This window comes from Bufo gargarizans, chromosome 2, assembly GCF_014858855.1.
Source record: "Bufo gargarizans isolate SCDJY-AF-19 chromosome 2, ASM1485885v1, whole genome shotgun sequence".
NCBI classification, from domain to species: domain Eukaryota; kingdom Metazoa; phylum Chordata; class Amphibia; order Anura; family Bufonidae; genus Bufo; species Bufo gargarizans.
In genome coordinates, this window is record NC_058081.1 from 266,569,552 (window position 1) to 266,592,763 (window position 23,212).

The 23,212-nt window shown below is 44.4% G+C and overlaps 1 protein-coding gene across 1 annotated transcript in view; it reads left to right on the forward strand.

Moving 5' to 3' along the window:
• Positions 1-21,573, forward strand: part of IQUB (IQ motif and ubiquitin domain containing) — a 49,288-nt gene extending 27,715 nt beyond the window's left edge. Inside the window, exons 12-14 of the mRNA XM_044276946.1 lie at positions 667-915; positions 11,169-11,354; positions 21,200-21,573. Coding sequence (XP_044132881.1) covers positions 667-915; positions 11,169-11,354; positions 21,200-21,373 — 609 coding nt within the window. The 3' untranslated portion in view covers positions 21,374-21,573. The remainder of the gene's footprint in view (positions 1-666; positions 916-11,168; positions 11,355-21,199) is intronic.
• The last annotated feature ends 1,639 nt before the right edge of the window (positions 21,574-23,212 follow it).

Genomic DNA, 23,212 nt, shown 5'->3' on the forward strand with positions numbered 1-23,212 from the left:
CGCTCCGTTCGCCTGCTGTGCCCCTGTTGAATTCTCCCGCCTGGTATGCTAATTAATAGCATTGGTACAGGGAGGAGATGCCAGGGTTTCTCAACGGGCGTCTCCTTCTCCCTGGCTGTAGCGCAGTCCAATCACAAGAGCGTCACAGCCAGGGAGAAGGAGACGCCCATTGAGAAACAAGGCAGTCTCCTCCTCCCTGTATCGATGCTATTCATTAGCATACCAGGCGGGGGAATTCAACAGGGGCACAGCGGGCAAACTGAGCCGCGCCCAGGAAAAATAGCGCTCTTAGATCCCTGCTCTATGCCCTACATATCCTGCTGCTTATTTCATAATGTCTGGACCCATGAAAGGTCCTCTTTAATCTAAGGACCCATGCACACGACCATATCCATTTTGCAGGCAAAAAATCATGGACCCACAAAACATGGATACCAGCTGTGTGCGTTCCGCAATTTCTTGTTCCACATGTCATGTCCTATGTTACAATTCCTATTCCTATTTGCAAAAAAGACAAGAATATGGATCCGGACAGCACATGGTTGTCTGCATGGAGCCTAAAAAGGTTGTGGTTGACATGATTTCTATTTGTAATTTAACCCGTGTTGTACTTGTGTCGACTTCCATATACAGTACAAAATCATTTCACCCATATTTTATTTTCAGGTTCCCCAGGACTCTGCAGTCTTCCGGAAAAACATATATTTCTGTCCCAGTTGTAAAAGCTACCTCCCCTCAACGGAGTTTTCTCTGTCTGCTAATGCTCGCACTATTGGGCGGTGCCGGAAATGTTCAAAATTGGACAATGAGGCTCGGCAGAGAGAAGAGTTTACAAAGTACAAAATGTTACTCAAGCAGCTGAAAAAATCAGAAGCAGATTATGGCGATGACACCAAAATTGCATTCTTACTCCAGGTAACCTTTCTGTCAAAACTGGATTGGATTAAGCTGGACTGGATTTTGCAGTTTTGTTTCAATGTCATGCTGTTATTTAAGGCCAGTTTCAAACTAGCGTTAAAACCATCCAGCAGAGTAAGAGCCTGCCGGAGTTCATTGTTTCCTGTATAGCCGGAAGTAGCTGGAGCACCGCCTGGCTCCATTGACTTTAAAGGGACCTGGCAGGGATCTGGTTTGTTTCCGGCGTTAATGCCAGCATTCGGCTGGACAAAAAACAACACTTGAATCAGTTTTTGTCCTACCAAATACTGGCACAAATCCCGGAAGCAGAGCGGATCCCTGCCGTGTCCCATTATAGTCAATGGGCTCTGGCAGGGAAAGGCAGTATCCAGGTATGCCGGATGTGATGAACTCTGGCAGACTATTCCTCTGCTGGAACAACCTGCCGTTTGGTTTTAACGCTAATGTGAACCTAGCATACAGTACATCTGTCGCCAGCCACCCCCCTCCAAAGTGCTGCCAACATCGGATAGGTGACAGCAATCCAAGTTTTTTTGCTTATTCACTGAGATGCCAAATGTCGTGTCAGCAGAGAAGTGTTCTGGCTTCCTTTCCTCCTGCTCTTAAAGGGGTTATGCCACTGAAATTATTTATCACTTTCCAGCGGTTGGGCTCAAAGGTCCCTGAGACCCTCTTTAAATGAAGTGGTAGTGTGCATGTAGGTTCACTGATCCATTCACTTCTATGGGGCTGATGTAGACAGTACTCTGTCAGTTAGAAGTGAATGGAGTAGTGGACCAAATGCACACTACAACTTCCATTCAGAGACGGGACCCCTTGTTCTTGGTCACACTGGGCGAGCCCCCCACAATCTGATACTTATCACCTATCCTGTGGAGCTCTAGGAAGAGAGGGTTGGGGAGGGAAGCCAGTCCCTTGCCCACCAGACACTCTGTGTAAGGTATTTAATCTATAATACATGCAGTTTCATTGCTGTAAGCGCTGTGCAAAATGCCACAAAGGGGCCCATTGAGACTTTATCGCCCAAGGGCCCACATGAACCTGGAGCTGGCCCTGAGTGTAACATAGTAACATAGTTTATAAGGCTGAAAAAGACATCTGTCCATCCAGTTCTGCCTGTTTTCCTGCAAGTTGATCCAGAGAAAGGCAAAAAACAACTGTGAGGTAGAAGCCAATTTTCCTCACTTTAGGGGAAAAACAATTCCTTCCCGACTCCAATCAGGCAATCAGAATGACTCCCTGGATCAACGATCTCTCTCTAGTAGCTGTAGCCTGTAATATTATTACACTCCAGAAATACATCAGACCGGCTCCCGACACAGTCACAGGTAAGGGCTTACCTGTGCATCGCCGGACGGGTGAGTCTACCTTACAAAAGATGGCAGCCTGTATGTGTTTGCTGGTGAACACTGCGAACTGACCATCACTGGTCACCACCTCCTCAGGCAGAGAGTTCCATAGTCTCACTGCTTTTACCATAAAGAATCCTCTTCTATGTTTGTGTACAAACCTTCTTTCCTCCAGACGCAGAGGATGTCCCCTCGTTACAGTCACCGTCCTGGGGATAAATAGATGATGGGAGAGATCTCTGTACTGACCCCTGATATATTATACATAGTTATTAGGGTACTTTCACACTAGCGTTAATGTTTTCCGGTATTGAGTTCTGTCCTAGGGGCTCAATACCGGAAAAAAACTGATCAGTTTTATCCTAATGCATTCTGAATGGAGAGCAATCCGTTCAGTATGCATCAGGATGCATCAGTTCAGTTCCTTTTACGGTTTATGGCCAGTGAAAATACCGCAGCATGCTGCAGTATTTTCTCCGGCCAAAATTCCAGAACACTTGCCGGAAATATATTAATGCCAGATCTGGTACCAAGTGTTCCGGAAAAACGGATACGGTTTCCCGGTCTGTGCATGCGCAGACCTTTAAATCTGTGAAAAAGATAAATACAGGATCCGGATGACACCGGAGAGACGGATCCGGTATTGCAATGCATTTGTCAGACTGATCCGGATCTGGAAACAAATGATATCCGTTTGCATACGGATTTCTGGATCCGGCAGGCAGTTACAGCAACGGAACTGCCTGACAGATTCTTCTAACGCTAGTGTGAAAGTACCCTAACCCTGGGTTCACACCTGAGCGTTTTACAGCGCGTTCAAACGCGCTGTAAAACGCTCAAGACATGAAATCCAATGCTTCCCTATGGGAATGGTTCACACCTGGGCGTTTTACAGCGCGTACGAACGCGCTGTAAAACGCCCGACGCTCAAACAAGTACTTGAGCTTCTTTGGGGCGTTTTTACGCGCGTTTGTGGCCATAGGACACTGCAGTCAATGACACAAACGCGCGTCAAACGCGCGTTCACTATTACAAAAACGCGCGTCAAAAACGCGCGTTTGACGCGCGTTTGGGAAACGCTCATGTGTGAACCCAGGGTTAGATCTCCCCTCAGTCGTCTTTATTCTAAAGTGAATAACCCTAGTTTTGATAATCTTTCAGGGTACTGTAGTCCACCCATTCCAGTTATTACTTTAGTTGCCCTCCTCTGAACCCTCTCCAGCTCTGCTATGTCTGCCTTGTTCATAGGAGACCAGAACTGTACACAGTACTCCATGTGTGGTCTGACTAGTGATTTGTAAAGTGGTAGGACTATGTTCTCATCACGGGCATCTTTGCCCCTTTTGATGCAACCCATTATCCTATTGGCCTTGGCAGCAGCTGCCTAAAATTGGTTTCTACAGCTTAGTTTGCGGTTCACTAAAATTCCTAGGTCCTTTTCCATGTCAGTGTTATCATTTAGTACAGGGGTGCACAACCTTTTTTGGTCTGGGGGCCGCATTGTCACATCGCTCTATTTCAAGGGGCCGCAAATAAAAAAAGTTGATCGGCGCTCATCTGCCTATTACACAAGCCAGTGCAAAGTGACTGGGGAGGAGTGATCACTGCCACAGTCGTGCTGCAGATAATCGGACATCTTTCATCCTGATAAAATATGCAAATCAGCCGACAAATAAGCAATTCCTTGTTTATCGACTGATCAGCGGCACGATTATACCGGCCAGATATAAGATATGAGCGCTCCTATGAACACTTGTTCCCAGTATTTGTCCCAAATATCGTGCTGCAGCATAGCCCATGACACCGAAGAGTTATACTTACCTGCTCCCCGCCTCTCCGGTTCTTCGAACTGACTCCGCTGTTTACACCTGGCAGTGCATGGACATGGTCATACACCACTCCAGCCAATGACTGGCTTAGGCGGTGATGTGGCCACAAGCAGCGTGTCACTGCTGAAGCCAGTCATTGACTGGAGCCGTGCAAGTGACCATGGTTATGCATTGTCAGGTGTAAACAGAGCAGGAACCGGAAGATGGAGGCAGCGCAGAGGACCAGAGCAGTGTGGAGCAGGTAATTATGAATTTTCTATTTCAGAGGCTATGCTCCAGGCCTCATTTTTACCAGAAAAGTGGCGACATTTCCTTCCATCCTGCCTCCTATTTATTAATCAGCGGTTTCCTTCACTGCAGTGGACGGAGCTCACTGGTTATATCACCATCTCCTGCCAATCCAGTTATAGGCGTCCTGCAGTAACCAGTAAGCACATAACCTTGCTAGTGGGGAAGGCGCCTATTGGTTAACGCTTGAATGACCAGGCCCGAAAAGGCCTTCCTGACCAGACACTTTTTTGTGATTTAGCGCGCGTGGTGGTTCAAATGGTTGTAACTATCTTATTTGTTGGACTACCAAGATCATTTTTGCAACAATTTTTATTTGGGGGAAACTGTACAAAACGTTTTTAAAAAGTATATATTTTTTCAAACTATAGCTCCTTATTCTTTAAATATGCAAACTGACACCAAAATAAATTATTATAATTGGTTCTCTATTTTGTGTATTTTGCTATATAATATGAAAAGTTTCACGTGAATGGGGTGGTAATGGTGATGGTTTTGATTGGTGTGGGTGTCTTTTTTCTTTTATGTATGAATTTTTTTTTTTTACTTTATATATTTCTGCTACATAAAAAGACCTTGGGGGACACTGTCACTTTTTAAAATTTTGCACTTTTGCATAAAAAGACTGTGGTGGGACAGTGAACACTCTTTTATTAAGCACTTTTTCCTTTTTTATTTTATTTTTAAATTTTATTTCTTTTTCAAATTTTTAAAAATCTTTTTTTTTAACTTTTTTAAAAATATATTTTTACCACATAATTTGTCCCCAAGAGGTCACTGAAAGACCTTTGGGAGACAATAAGTGACTTTTTTTTGTACTATTTCCACTGTAACTGGAGCATGCAGAGGAGCCCCAGTTACAGGCAAACCAGCCTGCTGCGGAGGCATTGCACCAGGGCAGCGCTCCTCTGTTCCCGAGACACCCAGAGATCATGTAATCGCTGGGTCTACACTGCAGAGCGCTCATAGAGGAGAAGGCAGAAGCGCTAATAAAGCGCTTCTGTCTTTTCCTCGGCTTCCCCGCTCTCACTAATAGCCGGGGACCCTTTCTGCTCCTGCTACAGTGCAGGAGCAAAACCTGTGATCCATCTGCTGTGCGGCGCTCTGTGCAGAAACACAGCTGATTGCAGGATCAGTTGTGTTTCTGCCCAGCAGGGCGGGGGGCGCAAACCATGGCTCTGGGGGCCGCATGCGGCCCGCGGGCCGCAGGTTGTGCACCCCTGATTTAGTATGTACAGGTGACTTGCATTATTCCTTCCCATGTGCATAACTTTACATTTGTCAGTGTTAAACCTGATCTCCCCCTTATCTGCCCAAGCCTCCAATCTATCCAGATCCATCTGTAGCAGCATACTGTCCTCTTCTGTGTTATTTACTTTACACAGTTTAGTGTCACATAGAAACATAGAATGTGTCGGCAGATAAGAACCATTTGGCCCATCTAGTCTGCCCAATATACTAAATACTATGGATAGCCCCTGGCCCTATCTTATATGAAGGATAGCCTTATGCCTATCCCATGCATGCTCAAACTCCTTCACTGTATTTGCAGCTACCACTTCTGCAGGAAGGCTATTCCATGCATCCACTACTCTCTCAGTAAAGTAATACTTTCTGATATTACTTTTAAACCTTTGCCCCGCTAATTTAAAACTATGTCCTCTTGTGGTAGTTTTTCATCTTTTAAATATTCTCTCCTCCTTTACCTTGTTGATTCCCGTTATGTATTTAAAAGTTTCTATCATATCCCCTCTGTCTCGTCTTTCTTCCAAGCTATACATGTTAAGGTCCTTTTGTAGTGTCCCACTAGGTAGGAGTGGGCACTACACAAGGGTCAACTGGGTAGCGTGTTACTTCTACTCACAAGGGACAGTGATATTGTATTGATCTATGCATTTAATGTAATTTACTGTGTGTTTTTACATGCTATGTTTCCCCTGTCATGTTTATCAGGCCTAGTTGGGTGTAATTTAGCCTCCCAGACACTAGAGGGAGATAGGGAGCCCCTAGTATAAATGTCCAGGCCCAGACAGGGAGTGGGGAGGTCATAGTCAGGAGTCTGTGGAGACAGAAGTGAGAAGGCACCAGCCCAAGATATGCTGAGAGCCTCCTCCTGACATGCAGCTGGATAGTCCTGGTTTCTAGCTGCACCAAGGGGCTAGATGAAGTACAGCCTGCTTGGAGACCGAGTGTATTCCAGGGGACTAGAGGAGTCACCTAGTCAGCCTGAAGCTCCTGAGGCTAAGGATAGCTCAGTTGAGATACCCCAGTAGTAGGACAGGACCTCCTGGGAGAGACCTGCAGTCATTCTCAAGTCAGGTAAGGGTATTTACAGCCAAGATAAGTACCCTAATAGGCAGAGGGACTCTAAAGCAAAGCAAGGATTAATACGGGAGGAAGATATATATTTACCAAGGATTTAAGCCAGCATTCAGGCATCCGGGCCTTGGGACTGAAACCAGACAGGAATTCTAAAAGAACAGTGTACTCTATTTCTGAGGAAAGGTACAACCTGATTCTGAGTGTATTGTGGATTTACCCTCTGAGTATCTTGCACCGAATTATACCTGCCAGTATTTGTATTGAAGCCTGCTTGTAAAGTACTTGATATAAAGAACTGCATTACTCCCTTGATGTATAAAGTTGGACTGTTAAGTAAAGCAACGTTTGGTTCACTATACCATCTGTGTACCTCACTTATTCCAACTATAAACCGGTGTGCCACCGTCACAGGCACTGGCGTCACGAACCTTAAAGGGACCTTGCCCCAGGCACTCAAAATACCCGTAACATCCAGGGCACCTCATCCACCATCAGGCCTGGTCCCTACATACAGAGTGTGCCCCAGAGGAACCGTGTCTACTTCTCCTTCACTGCCACATGCCTGCCCAGGGTTCTCCAAAAAGTGAGTAAGCCTCGATTGCCCATACCGTGACCTCACTGTCGCTATACCCTGCAGGTCTGGCGTGTTGCACTTTAATCTTTCCTGGTAAGTTTTATCCTGCAATCCATGTACTAGTTTAGTAGCTCTTCTCTTTCTACTGGTAATTCCTCTCCCTATACACCCAAGCATTCTGCTAGCATTTCCTGCTGCTCTATGACATTGTCTGCCTACCTTTAAGTCTTCTGAAATAATGATCCCTAAATCCCTTTCCTCAGATACTGAGGTTAGGACTGTATCACCGATTTTATATTCTGCTCTTGGGTTTTTACGCCCCAGGTGCATTATCTTGTACTTATCAACATTACATTTTAGTTGCCAGATTTTTGACCATTCCTCTAGTTTTCCTAAATCCTTTTCCATTTGGTGTATCTGCAAAAATTTATATTTTACTGTGCAAGCCTTCTACAAGATCATTAATAAATATATTGAAGATAATAGGGCCCAATACTGACCCCCTAAGGTACTCCACTAGTGACAGTGACCCAATCTGAATGTGTACCGTTAATAACCACCCTCTGTTTTCTATCACTGAGCCAGACGTTTTCTCAGCCAGACGTTTTCTCCCAGTCCGAGCATTCTCATTTTATATACAAACCTTTTTTTATGTGGTTCAGTATCAAATGCTTTGGAGAAGTCCAGATATACGACATCCATTGATTCGCCGCTGTCAAGTCTAGAACTTACCTCCTCATAGAAACTGATTAAATTAGTTTGACATGACCGATCCCTCATGAAGCCATGCTAATACAGCGTTATTTGCTTATTTTCATTGAGGTACTCCAAGATAGCATCTCTTAGAAAACCTTCAGTTTACCCACAACAGATGTTAAACTTACCGGCCTATAGTTTCCGGGCTCTGTTTTTGGACCCTTTTTGAATATTGACACCACATTTGCCATGTGCCAATCCTGCGGAACACTCCCTGTCAGTATAGAATCTGCAAATATCAGAAATAAGGGTCTGGCTATGACATTACTTAATTCTCTTAAGATAAGGGGGTGTATTTCATCTGCTTCCGGCGATTTATCTATTTTAATCTTTTTAAGACGCCGCTGTACTTCTTCCTGGGTCAGACAGGGCACTTTTAATGGGGAATTTACTTTTACATTCGGCATGTCATCTGACAGTTTATTTTCCTCAGTGAATACATTGGAGAAAAAAATATTTAACAGCTTTGCTTTCTCCTCATCGCTTTCTGCAACTCCCCCTCATCACTTTGTAAAGGGCCGATACCTTCAGATTTATACTTTTTACCATTTATATAGTTTTATTCTCTTTGGCAATTAATCTCTGTGTCTCCAGTTTGGCTGATTTAAGTGCTTTCTTTTTGTCATTTATTTGTAATGACCGGTGTCACGCACAGGGAGGAAAACAGGGAAAGCCCTGCCCAAGGGAGAGGGAAAGGTGGTGACCCCTAACTCACCTTGCGGCTGGCACCTGACTGCCCTGACGTCCCTAGACGGGTTCCTCACCCGTGCAGCGATCACGTGCCTAAACCCTGGCTTTCCCTGAAATGAGCCCTAGATAGTGAACGGGCCGGTGGGATCGCTAGTCCGCACCACTGCACTAAGAGGGAAACACCAGGGAGAGGACAGACAAATACAGACAAACACAAACACCCAGGTGGACGACCACAGCAGTCCACAAAGGTCCAACAGGGATCCGGAGGGTAGCGTTCTGAATCAACAGTCAGAGAACGCAGCAACACAGCTCCAGTGGGTCAGGATAGATGTCCAGGCAGGAAGCTCTATCTCTGGCAACCAGAGAAGTGTGAGAGGGGAATATAAGGAGGTTTGGGAGTGCTGGACAAGGAACAGCTGAGGAGAAGGAGCTACGGATCCCTGAGTGAGCCAAAAGGGTTTGCAAAGCAAACTCAGAAAGCTACCATAAGGAAAACAGCCCTATCTTAAATAGAGCGTGCAGCCAACCGCTGCGACTTCCTGACCCCGGGTATAACGGAGTCAGGCGTGGTTCTCGATACCCTCGTGACATTATTGCTTTCTTTACTTTTCTATTTATCCACATTGTTTTTTTTCTTGTTCCTTAACCTTTATTCCCATAAGGTATGTACCCCTTTTAACAATTAGATTTCAGGATGCTTTTAAAAATATCCCATTTTGTGGCTGTATTTTTATTTGTGAGGACTTTGTCCCAGTTAGTTAGGCCTATTGCTTTTTTGAAGTTTGGTATTTTTGTTTCTCCTGAAGAAACACTCTCTTGAATGACAATTGGAAGGTTATTACTTTATGGTCACTATTTACTAGGTGTCCCCCAACCTACACAACTGATGCTAAAACACTCAAGTATGAACTAGGCAGACCTGGACAGTGTCCGTATTCGTATACTTATGAACTGGCTAAGCTGGTTTCTCAACTTCAGGGATCATGAACACAAACTAATTTTTTTCCATGTCCGTTCCATAAATTTTTTGCGGCCTGTATGCATAACCATTCACTTCCATTGGGCCGCAAAAAAAACGAAATTACTCTGTGTGCATTCCATTTCCGTATGTCCACATGGGCGTTCCACAAAAAAACAGAACATGTCTTATTATTGTCTGCAACTTCGCATTATGAACAAGGATAGGACTGTTCTATTAGGGACTGGATGTTCCGTTTCGCAAAATAAGGAATGCAAACGGCCAGTATCTGTGTTTTGTGGATCCACAATTTGCGGACCACAAAACATCCAATGGTCATGTGCATGAGCCCTCACACTATGAGGATTGAGGGAGTATCGTACCCCATTTTCTGCAGCCCAATATTTAATTATAAAGGGTTTACAAATATCCAGATATAAGGTGTTACATTTCTTGGAGTAATCTGGGATTAGTGTTGAGCATCATAGAATTCCGTTATGGTCCTTGGTAACCGAATCCATTACAGAATTCTTAGATAACCCAAACCTCAATGCCGAACACTATCTAGGATACATTACACTGTAATGATCTGATTAACTCAGGGAACACAATCCATTTTGTCTAGGGGCCCTTTCGCACTTGCGTTGTCCGGATCCGGCATAGAGTTCCGTCGTCGGGGCTCTATGCCGGAAGAATCCTGATCAGTTTTATCCTAATGCATTCTGAATGGAGAGAAATCCGTTCAGGATGCATCAGGATGTCTTCAGTTCCGGAACGGAACGTTTTTTGGCCGGAGAAAATACCGCAGCATGCTGCGCTTTTTGCTCCGGCCAAAAATCCTGAAGACTTGCCGCAAGGCCGGATCCGGAATTAATGCCCATTGAAAGGCATTGATCCGCATCCGGCCTTAAGCTAAACGTCGATTCGGCGCATTGCCGGACCCGACATTTAGCTTTTTCTGAATGGTTACCATGGCTGCAAGGACGCTAAAGTCCTGGCAGCCATGGTAAAGTGTAGCGGGGAGCGGGGGAGCAGCATACTTACCGTCCGTGCGGCTCCCCGGGCGCTCCAGAGTGACGTCAGGGCGCCCCAAGCGCATGGATCACGTGATCACATGGAACATGTCATCCATGCGCACGGGGCGCTCTGACGTCATTCTGGAGCGCCCCGGGAGCCACACGGACTGTAAGTATACCGCTCCCCCGCTCCCCGCTCCTACTATGGCAACCAGGACTTTAATAGCGTCCTGGCTGCCATAGTAACACTGAACGCATTTTGAAGACAGATCCGTCTTCAAATGCTTTCAGTACACTTGCGTTTTTCAGGATCCGGCGTGTAATTCCGGCAAGTGGAGTACACGCCGGATCCGGACAACGCAAGTGTGAAAGGGCCCTAAGAGCTACCTCTATTGCTGGTCTCATTGTTTTTAGCTACACAATAAAAATGTGTTGAACCAACTGACCATGACATTTTCATTGCAGCAAGAAGATCTCCAGTATCTTGTTGAGAATATCTGGGGCTGTAATTCTTCTTTAAGCGCCTGTGATGACCTTTATGAACTAGCCATGGTGAGATGGAACAAATATTACGAGTGGTCTCCATGGAACTGCATTCTCCTAACAAAAGAAGAGGCAGCAGCTCATTTAAAACTCGCCAATGCTGATCAGGTATGGGTTTGCACGTGTGACATCATTGGTTTTGATTTTCCTGATTGTGAAAGTAAGGGGTTCATGCACACGACCGTTGTTGTTTTGCAGTCCGTTTTTCACGGATCCGTTGTTCCATATCTGAGTTTATTTTTCTCTGATTTAAGTCCTCTTCCGTTCCGTTATTCCACAGAACATATCCGTATGGTTTCTGTATGCGATCCGTTTTTTGCAGATCGGAAACTGAAACAGTAACTTATTAATCACCAAACCACATGAGCAATATGGGCTGGGCATAGCATTTCTACAGTGTGGATCCGCAAAATACAGATGAAATACGGATGTGTTCTGTGTGCGTTCTGTATTTTTTCCGGACCCATTGACTTTAATGGGGCCTCGGACTTTGATTTGCGGACAATAATAGAACATGCACTACTTTTTTGCGGGACGTAGGTACGGAAACGGAATGCACACTGAGTACCTTCCGTTGTTTTTGTGGACCTATTGAAGTGAATGGTTCCGCATACAGTCCGCAAATAAAACGGAACGGAAGCTGAAAGAAAATACGTTTGTGTGCATGAGCCCTAAGACTATGATCATATCACCGTTTCATTTTCCATTCTTCCAATCTGTCAGAAGAACAGAAAATAAACAGGATCCTGCAGAAAAACAGATACTGTGCATCAGTTATGCACATTTGGCATTTCCATCTGAGATCCATTTAAGAATAAATGAGATCAGAAGAATGGAAAAATTTTGTTTCCGTTCCGTTTTTGCGGATTCCGTTTGCGGTCCGTATGTGGAACAGTTCATTTCAATGGTTCCGCAAAAAATTTTTTATGTACGCCGTATGCATTCCGTTTCCGTATTTCCGTATATCCATTCCATTGAAAGATAGAATTTGTCCTATTATTGCCCGCAAATAACGATCCGTGGCTCCATTCAAGTCAATGGGTCCGCAAAAAAAACCTGAATACATACGGAATGCATCCGTATGTCTTCCGTATCAGTTCTATTTTTGCAGAACCATCTATTGAAAATTTTATGCCCAGACCAATTTTGTTGTGTACTTACTGTTTAATATTGCAAAAGGTGCACCACAATGATCGTGTTCACACACCGTAGGTAGTCTAGTGGTAGGAACCCATGCCATACTGAGATACCTTGACGGTGGTGCAAAAGGGCTCCGTTCTGTTCCTGGCAGGAATACATTGGCTAAAGTCTGTTTTAAACATCAGCCTGAGGGATTAGCCTGTGTTGTCAGTTGCATATCATTGTGGTTCACCTTTCGCAGTGATTTATGTATTTTTATATTTGCAGCCACACATTACCCCATCTTGTGTAGGATGCCTTTGTGGTGCATGTGGTCCGCTGCCGACATCCTCCATTGAATGCATTTTTGCTGGGGATTGCCACTAGCAACGGATCACATGCGGAGGAATTGCTCCCCTGGTTATAGACACGCTACAGTGTTTGGGGTTTTTGAGCATTTCCTCCCATTTAGGCCACTTTATTTCAGTGATTTTAATTACTGTTTAAACATTATTGTGTGCTTCCGTTTCTGTTTGCGTTCCGCAAAAAAACGGATCACAAACCGAAACCAAGCGGTAAAACGGAATGGAAACACTACTAAAACGGAAAAACGGACCGCAAAACGCAGAAAAAGCCATACGGTCGTCTGCAAGAGGCCTTATGATGTGAACCCAGCCTTAGGGCTCATGCACACGTCTGTATGCCCTCCGAGACATACGGTCCGTGAGCGGGCCATATGTCCCGGAACGGCATACATCGTGTGCACACCATCATAGGTTACTATGATGCTGTGTACTCCCGTGCGCACAATGTATGCCGCTCTGGGACATATTGCCCGCTCACGGACGAATGTTTTAGAGGGGATACGGTCGTGTGCATGAGCCCTTAGGGTGCTATTACACAAGCAGCTTGAGTTGCAGATACCGCACTGCAGTTACCACTCATTCCTGGACCTCACCTGTACTCCGTAACCAAAAGCCAAAGCAAGTACAGGTGCGGCCCAGCAACTAGAATTAACGCCTCGTAACGCCATCTCTGTTTTTCACTGAGTTTCCATTGATTTTAATGTGCCTGCTCACACATCAGTATTTTTTTACTGACTGTAGATCTACTTTGGTCTGTGATGTGAACCAAACATGCCTATTGAAGTCTTGAGTCCTTGGAATCCGTGTTTGTCCGCTTTTCACTGACCACTGATAGGAGATGCTCTGGAAAGTAATTTTCATCTGAGCAACATCCGTGGAATATGGATGACATATGGGAGGGGGAAAAACTGACACACTGACCAAACATGGTTCCTTCACTGACATCTTCACAAAGTTACCATGATGACGCACAGGGCTGGACATCTTGGCTGTCCCTAACAATCTGGCACCTGTACCGCTGCTCTGAGTAACGCCGCAAGCGCAGAGACTCTGCTTCCTTTTCCAGAGTAGCAACTGTTCATGCGCTGCTACCTGGAAGTGTAGAAGAACATGCACAGTCACTGCTGTGCTGCTACTTAGAACAGCGGCACAGATGGTTAGGGCCAACCATGATGTCCAGGCCTGTCAGTCAAGTGTCGTCAACTACGGGGACAGCCCCATGCAGGTGTTGAACTTTGGTTGATGATACAAATCGATTCACCCATCTGCACTTTGGACCCTTCAGTTGGGGTTCCAAAGGTCTGACCCCCACCGATCATAAAGGGGTGGCATCTTCTAGTGATGTGCTTTCATGTTATAAGATGGGAATGTCCTTTAATGTGTTAATAACATTATATACTGCAGAACTTGCCATCCAAGTCTTGCAGTTTAGCTGTGTCAGTCCCTCTTTGCTCTGATATAGTGCATTCCCTATACGTACTGGAGGGGGATCACTAAAACAATTGACATTCCCAGTTCAGACAGAGCAAAGCTTCAACAAGTTCATTTTGCTATTGTGATTGTGACTAAAGCAAATCCATGTGTTGACGTCAGTAGGTGCCTCATCAGCCGGATTCATGTCTGTTCTGTAAACGACGAAGTTTGGGTTAAAGTCTGAGCAGTCACATGGCAGCATGTCACATTCACTTGTCGTAGACCGGAGGTTTCTGCCAACAGATGGCATTGCACTATCAGCAATCGTGGGTTTTAATTATTAATCCAGCGAGAAATGTGTTGCACATTTCTGAGAAGCTGCAAGTTATTTGCTTCGTTCAACGTGTACTTTGCTATCTCAAAGTGACAGTCACTAAGTGCCAGTGAAAAATCTTCTTAACGCTTAAAATAACACCAGCAAAAGTTTCCATTTTGTGAAACCTGACTAATGTGTAAGTTAATGATTTTACTGAGAGAATCTTATATTTACTGGATCTGGATCTATCTGCAAAAAGCCAGTGTTAACCCCACCCAATGAGGATTTTCACCTTCAGCCTATAAAGGTCTTTATATTAGAAACTGGAGCAATACAGAGATTATGTATGTACTGTATATATGGTAATTAGGATTGTTTTGCTCACGGAGATATGGGCATTTTTCGCTTTTGCTGTGACAGACACACTACAAGTGACTGAAATCAGACTGATATTTGGCAGCATTTTCAGGCAAAAGCCACTTTTGCAGGCTAGAGTAAGCACACGGTGGGGGTCATTTACTAAGACTGGCTTTGGATTTCCCCCTGCACTATAATGAGGTCTTCACCTTGTCATAAATAAGGTGCATCTACGTGCCTGGTGTAAAAACGACTCCAGGCCCTGGTCCCGTCCCTGGCACAGCCCTTGACACGCTCCTGCTGCGCCCCTGTCATGCCTCATCTGTTGAATATGGCGTAAAACTGTCCTTGAGATGAAATATTTGCACATGGCCAGTCAAAACAGGGACTTGCAACTACTTTTATGACTAAAATAGTCTCAAGTCCTTTCATAAATGACCCCCAGTGTGTCAGGTTATGACAACACTATGCGCCTCTCCTTTATCAGTCTGTTAGGACCAGAGAGTAGGGGGGCTGCTGCTATTACAGTTTACAGTAGTTCAGAGGGCTGCTGTGACTACTACTGTATGGGGAGGGGGACTGTTTGACTACTCTAGTGGGGCAGCTACTGTGACTAAGGGCTCGGTCACGCGACCGTTGGTGTCCCGTTCCCTTATTACGGACCGCATTTGCGGATCCACAATACACTGGCACCGTTCCGTTGTCATTCCGCATCACGGATGCGGACCCATTCATTTCAATGGGTCCGCAAATCCGGAGATGTGGAATGGAAGCACGGAACGGAACATTACGGGGACTGATTACTGGGGAAGCAGAGGGAGAGCTGCACTATAACTACGCCAAGGCAAAACTGAAATAGAGCATGCATCCGTGGTAAAAAAACGGACCCATGGACCGTGCTGAAACACTGATGTGTGAATACACATATTAAAAGGAATAGGGACGTGTGCTGTCTGTGGAGAACACGTACAGCACACGTCCGTGAAACACTGACGTCTGCATGAGGCTTAAGGGCTCATTCACACGAACGTGTGCTGCCCGTTGCTGTATTGCGGCCCGCATTTGCGGATCCGCAATACACGGGCACCGTTCCGTGTGCATTCCGCATAACGGATGCGGACCCATTCACTTCAGTGGGTCCGCAAATCTGGAGATGCAGAACACTACGGAAGCACTACAGGGTGTTTTCTGGGGTTTCGTTCCATGCCTCCGCACCGCTAAAAGACAGAACATGCTCTATCTTTTTGCGGAACGGAGGGATCGCGGATCCATTCAAGTGAATTGGTCTGCGATCCCCATGCGCCTGCCCCATGGAAGGTACCCATGCATTGCGGACCGCAATTTGCGGTTCACAGCACGGGCATGGGACACCAACGGTCGTGTGAACGAGCCCTAACTGGTAAAGAGGTGTTATTAACAAAACAAACTTTGACTATATAGTTCAAATTTTTTATAAAGGACCATTTTGGTAAAAATGCTAAAAATGATACTACAAAACATCATTGCTTTATGTTTCCATAGCAAAAGACTAATCCACTGGGTAAACCTAGATTCTAATAGAGTGCACGTGTGACCACCACATCACTCAAACAGGGGACTCTGGACTTTGGTCTTATTATTGATAAGGGTCATAGCAGTCTTACCCCCAGCAATCAGGCACTTATCACCTATTCTGCGATAGAGAACTAATAAAAGCATGACTGCACAACATTTCACATGCAAACTGAGAAATGGGGATCATTCTAAATTAAAGAGGTATTATACCTACTATAAATTAAAAAATAGAAGCTCTTTGCGCACATTTTTGATCAAACGTGTGTCGGGCCCATCTACCTGGCTTCCGCAGATGGGTCCCTAACACTAATATACTGCCTATCTTGGACTTACCTAAGCCTACAATATTCAGGGCAGTGTAGGAACAAGCTACATTTATACTCTGCTCAGAAGCCCCAAGCAGATGGGTGTTGCCTAGGGCTTCTGAGCAGAGTACTTATGTAGCTGGTTCCTACACTGCCCTGAATATTGTAGGCTTAGGTAAGTCCAAGAGAGGCAGTTCTGTTAGTGTTAGGTACCCATCTGCGGAAGCCACCTTGACGCCTGGTAGATGGGCCCGAAATACCTTTGATCAAAAATGTGCGCAAAGAGCTTCTATTTTTTCATCTATAGTAGGTATAATACCACTTTAATTTAGAATGATCCTCATTTCTCAGTTCTATTGTTTGTATGTGAAATGTTGTGCAGTCATGCTTTTATTAGTTCTCTGTATGCTTGCTTTATGGATATGCACCTGTGACCATAAATGTGCTAGTCTAAATTTTCTTGTACTATTCTGCGATAGGTAACCTTATTATGGTAGGACAACCCTTTTAAAATAGTTGTACGACATAAGGAGTGAGTGGCTGTTCTGCTTAAAGGTATAGAGGTACTTTTCTTATATCAGGCTGTTGATCCTTATACGCAATAGGATGGTATCCTGTGTAATGAACTGAAAAATGGCATCTGCACATCATATAATTAAATAAGATTTTTTTATTGTGGTTATTAAAGTAACTACATTGCAATTATATTTACATGGCTGCCTGTCTCTAACTGATTTGTAAAAAGGGCTATATGTCTCTAGGTGATGTAGTAAAATGGCTGCCTGTCTCTATGTGATGTTGTCATGTTGTTAGTAACATTTAGTGTTAAAAAAAACAAATACAACGCACACACAGATCTGCTTCTACACTGACGGGCATGATCTGATGCTGCTTTAGGTAGTAATCTAATATATAAAGCTGAGTGTATGTGTGTATGTATGTATGTCCACTAAAGGAATCCCCACCGTCGCATTTACAATCACGAAATTTGGCACACAGGTACATCAGGTGTCCGGTAAGGTTTTAGATCAGGTCTTAGCTCTCTAGGAAGTACCGTTCCTGAGATATTCTCAAGAAATGCATTAGCCAATAGAAGCTTGGTCACATGACCCTTATCAGCCAATAGAAGCTCGCAGGTCCTCCAGTCTCCACATACACAGTTTTACTCCATAACAACCCAGCCATTTATCTTCACTGCTGTAGGAGAGCTTTAAAGGAAATCTGTCACAAGGATAATCGCTATTGAAGTAAAGCCATGGCCTAATAGAACTTTGTACCTTATTTCAAGATGTGCCTTTGTTCCAGCAATAGATGTTTTTAGCCTTTAAAAATCCAGTTTATTTGGTATGCAAATGAGCCAGTAAGGTGCCCAGAGGGGCGTCACTCTTGCAGATGGAGCCCAGACACGCCCCCTGCCACAATGTGTTCATCCTCAAAAGACTTAAAACCCCGCCCCCAGGTCCCGCTAAGCCATGCCCCCTCCAACTCCTGAGCCGACAGGGATCGAAAAAATGAAGGTAAAAATCAACTTCTGTCAGCTGCAGGGGTGGAAGGGAGGGTAACTTTCTCCCTGCAGCTCATACTCAGACAGTACAGTGCTGCTGTCTTAGAATGAGCTGTTCAAAAGGAAACCCTCCCGATCCAGTAAAGGCCACTGTTAAGGGGGCGGGCCCCTGTGGAGGTCACTGTCAAGGGGGTGGTATGCTGTGAAAGTTACTGTTAAAGGGGAAGGCTGCTGTAAAGGTCAAAGTTAGGGGGGGGCGGGCTGCTGTAAAGGTCCAATTTTAAGGAACGGGGCACTGTGGGGGGGGGTCAGTGTTAAGGGGTGGGGGGCTGTGGAGGTCACTGTTTTGGGGGCGGGGTGCTGTAGATGTCACTGTTATAGTGGATAGTGTTGATATCTTTTAACGACACATACAAACATTAAATTAAATATACCCGAGCAAAGCCGGGTCCTTCAGCTAGTACTGTATGTTTATACTATAGGTTCTGCTCCTAAATACACTAGTACTACCTGTTAGATACCTGGGCAGTTGACTGAAATCCAGGTCACATAATGGTTCACATGACTGACGCCATGTTTAGTCCGATCCAGCTCTCCTATGTATGTATTTTACAGGACTAAAATTAGTCTTGCCATTTTTTTCTATAAGAAGATGTTACTGTATGAGTATAGGAAAGGTTTGCAAGCAAAATTTTAAATAGATGTATATTAGAAAATTGTTCAACCTCCAATTCTCTAAATACTGTATTTTCCTCGGTATAAGACTACTTTTTAACACATGAAAATCTTCTCAAAAGTCGGGGGTCATCTTATATGCCGGTATACGGCGTGCTGAAACTTACTTCCTAGCCGGACTGGAGGCTAGCTGAGCCACCATGCGCTACATCCTGACCAGCCGCTCCTGAAGCAGCCCCCTCTCTCTGCCCTCAGTGGTTTTCTCATGCCGGCAGGATCACATTGCGTACTACCGCTCAGATCGTCTTGAAGACAGGGAGGGCTGGGCAGGCAGGGAGAGCTGACCCACCCAATCCAAGCAGGCTTTGTATGCAGTGTGCACAGAAAATACTGGTACATCGCTTGCCGTGATTGGCTGGTTGTTGTATACTGGGTTGGATTGGCGATTCTGAGGGAAGGCAGGGGGGAGCAGGAGCAGGAGCATCTGCACTTCAGCCAATTCTAATGTTGAAAGTTTGGTGTGCATCTTATCTGTGGTGAAAAAACAAAGTCTATCTGGGGAGCAGATACATGTGGTGGTGAATACAGTACAGCACCAGTATCTGTACATACAGGACAGCACCAGTATCTGTACCGGTTCATACAGTACAGCACCAGTATCTGTACATACAGTACAACACCAGTGTCTGTACCGGTTCATACAGTACAGCACCAGTATCTGTACATACAGTACAACACCAGTGTCTGTACCGGTTCATACAGTACAGCACCAGTATCTGTACCGGTTCATACAGTACAGCACCTGTATCTGTACATACAGTACAGCACCAGTATCTGTACCGGTTCATACAGTACAGCATCTGTATCTGTACATACAGTACAACACCAGTGTCTGTACCGGTTCATACAGTACAGCACCAGTATCTGTACATACAGTACAACACCAGTGTCTGTACCGGTTCATACAGTACAGCACCAGTATCTGTACCGGTTCATACAGTACAGCACCAGTATCTGTACCGGTTCATACAGTACAGCACCTGTATCTGTACATACAGTACAACACCAGTGTCTGTACCGGTTCATACAGTACAGCACCAGTATCTGTACATACAGTACAACACCAGTGTCTGTACCGGTACATACAGTACAGCACCAGTACATACAGTACAGTATACAAATGGCTAACAGTCAAGACCCAATCATAGCTCTACCAGCAAGAAGAAAGAAATATGAAGCCAGTTTCAAACTTAAAGTTGTAAACTTTGCCATGGAACATAATAACTGCGCTGCTGCAAGACAATATGGAGTAACAAAAAAGATGGTTAAAAAAAAAGCATTAAAGAGTATGCCAAGGGGTACGTGTGCATTAAGAAGAGCCACCCCACATTGACCAGAACTCGAAAAACATGTAGCAGACATGGTGAATGAGCATCGCCAAAACAGTTATGTAGTGACACGAAATAAAATACGTTTGTTTGCACTTCAGTGGCCAAATCTAACCCAGATCACAGCAACAGATGTAAGGCCACTGCATCCTGGTGTACTAGATTCTTGGAAAGGCATAATATGGTACTGAGGCAAAAATTGCACAACAATTACCTGCAGATCTTGATGCCAAAGTAAATAGCGTTGGAAGAGTCTTATACGGCAAGTATAGCCCAAACCCTATATTTTAACTGGAAAAGTTGGGGGTCCTCTTATACGCCCAGTCGTCTTATACGCTGGAAAATGAGGTAAATAAATAAATGTAATCATTAAAACCAGAAAACCTCTTTAATATGGGGCAATTGGCACCTGCCTCATAGGGTTTTTTTCTTCCTCTCAATCATCACAGTAGGGTTGTAATTTGATCTTGATGGGCCTGTGTATTTTGACCTTATACACAATGTAACTATATAACCCCCTTTAGCCTCATTTACATGTTACCGTTTTTTCTCGTACCACTGAACAGCAACATGTGACAACCCGAGATGGAGTAATACACCCTATATCTTCTCAGTTGACCTACTCTCACATAACACTATTAAAAGACACTGTATAACCATTTTTGTATTTCATTCTAATAAACTATAATGATGATTTTACATATGGATGGATGATCACTGATACAAAAGGTGTGTCTGGCAGAAAAGCATTATATATGCCAGTGTACCCTTTTACTGAGTTGAAATGTAATTTTCATTTACGCATTTCGATCCTCACTAATGATGATCATAGTAGTCACACAAAATGACAGGCTGCACATTCAAGTTGTTGTTGAGCTCCAATCTGCTTTACTCACATAATTGGGATAATACAACTGTATATCCGTTTCTAATTCTTATTTATCTCTTCCTATCCAGGCTTATGGCATTGTTTTTATTCGAAAGATCAAGCACAGGCATACTCTTGCCAAGAACTATTTTTCACAGATTCCCGAGATGGCACCATTTCTTCATCGGGAGAAATCAGATCAGATGTCTACAGTTAATGATTTGGTTATTAGTAAACCTACTGCAGCCAGTCTCCAAGTCTAGATTTGTTTCCCTGCTGAGTTCAGTGCCTTTATGCTATTCATGTAATGGCCTTGTAGTCTGTCATCATTATCTAATTGTATTATGAAATGTTGTGCTAGACTAATTATTCAGCGAAACTCTGTAACAATGTATTTACATCTAGATATGAGATGGGTAATGTGTTACTGTCATCTTATTAAAACATTGGCGAATGCAGCAGTTATCAGTGTTACAATTTGTTTAATCTGTCTTTGTGTTCATATACTGTACCTATGTATTTATCTACTGCTTTCTATTCATTTACCAGACATTTTATTGAAAGATATTCAGCAAAGTCGACCATCATGGTCTAATAGAAAAGGAAGTCATAATGACGGACTGATAAATGGAGAAAGAACCATTTTATACTGTGGTATTTCCCCCACCTTCTAGTCTATTCATAATGCTCTATACAATATTAATATTTTTTTCATATTTTCTTGCTGACAGTCCACCACCTACACTCTAAATGGGCATAGAGACAACAAACCCCCTCTTGTCTCAGCTTTGTTGTTACTGTGGGTATTTAGTCCAAGTCTTTAACCCCTTCTGACAAGTGCCATACATGCACAGCGCAACCAAAAACAGTCACCATGTGTAATCACACAGAGACCAGGCCATCTTAGCTAAAGGCCCAGGGAGCGTTTCACCCCCCTGTACAGTAGAGCACAATCACCCTCATATTTGCAGGGGAGCAGTGGCCATATGGTGTATGTCATAGGAACTGCGCTCAGCATAAGAGTGACTGCTACAGTTGTGAAAGTCTTTCTGTATACCACCATTTCAGTTGAGAATGGCGTACATAGAGGTTCTGTGCCCCTCTGTGCTGTAGTCTGCTGGGACTTGTGGTGCACCTGTGATCTACTGTGCTATACTACTGAACTATGTTTCCCTAGAACTGCTGCAGTGAACAGAATAAAATTGTTCAGTTGCAGCAGTTCCAGGATCCTTGATCTCATCTCCTAAGTCCAGATTCCTGTCCCTATATATAGTAAGTTTGGAAAGTCTTCAAACCCTTTTACTTTTTTCTATCTTTGTAATGATGGGGTCTTGTGCTGAAATATAAAAAAAAAGTTAACATTTTTTCCCATCATTCTGTACTTAATACCCCATAGAGACAAATTCAAAATAGAATGTTTGAAATCTTTGCTAATTTTTTTAAAAACAAAAAGTAAAATCTTGCATTGACATAAGTATTCAGACCCTTTACTTAGTACTTAGTTGAAGCACCTTTGGCATCAATTACAGCCTCCAGTCTTCTTGGGTATGATGCCACAATATTTGGGGACTTTCTTCTATTCTTCTCTGCAGGTCCTCTCAGTTCTGTAAGTTTCGATGGAGACTGTTCGTGGACAACCAATTTCAGGTCTCTCCAGAGATGTTCGTTAGGTTCAAGTCAGTGCTCTGGCTGGGCCACTTAACCCCTTTGTGACCACCCATACGTGTCTTTACGGCGGTCACTAAGGGGCACTTCAGCCCAAGTTAGCGATAAAATCAAACGCTGTAGCTCCGTGCCCGCAGCTACCGGAGGTAGCCGACGGCTCGGGGCAGTGATCAGAGACCGTGACAAGCGGTCTCTGATCACGTGATCGCCGTGATACACTTTATCACGGTGATCACAGAAAATACCGGCAGCGGAGCTGCCCGCGCTAAACTTTCTCCCTCCTCTAATGTAAGAGAGGAGGGAGAAAGTCTCCGCTGCAGTGATTGGGTCCCCCAGCGCTTCTGGCCCTAAGCTGGGTCCCAATCCTCACCCCTCCTTACCCTTAAAGGGGTTGTCCGGGTTCAGAGCTGAACCCGGACATACCCTTATTTTCACCC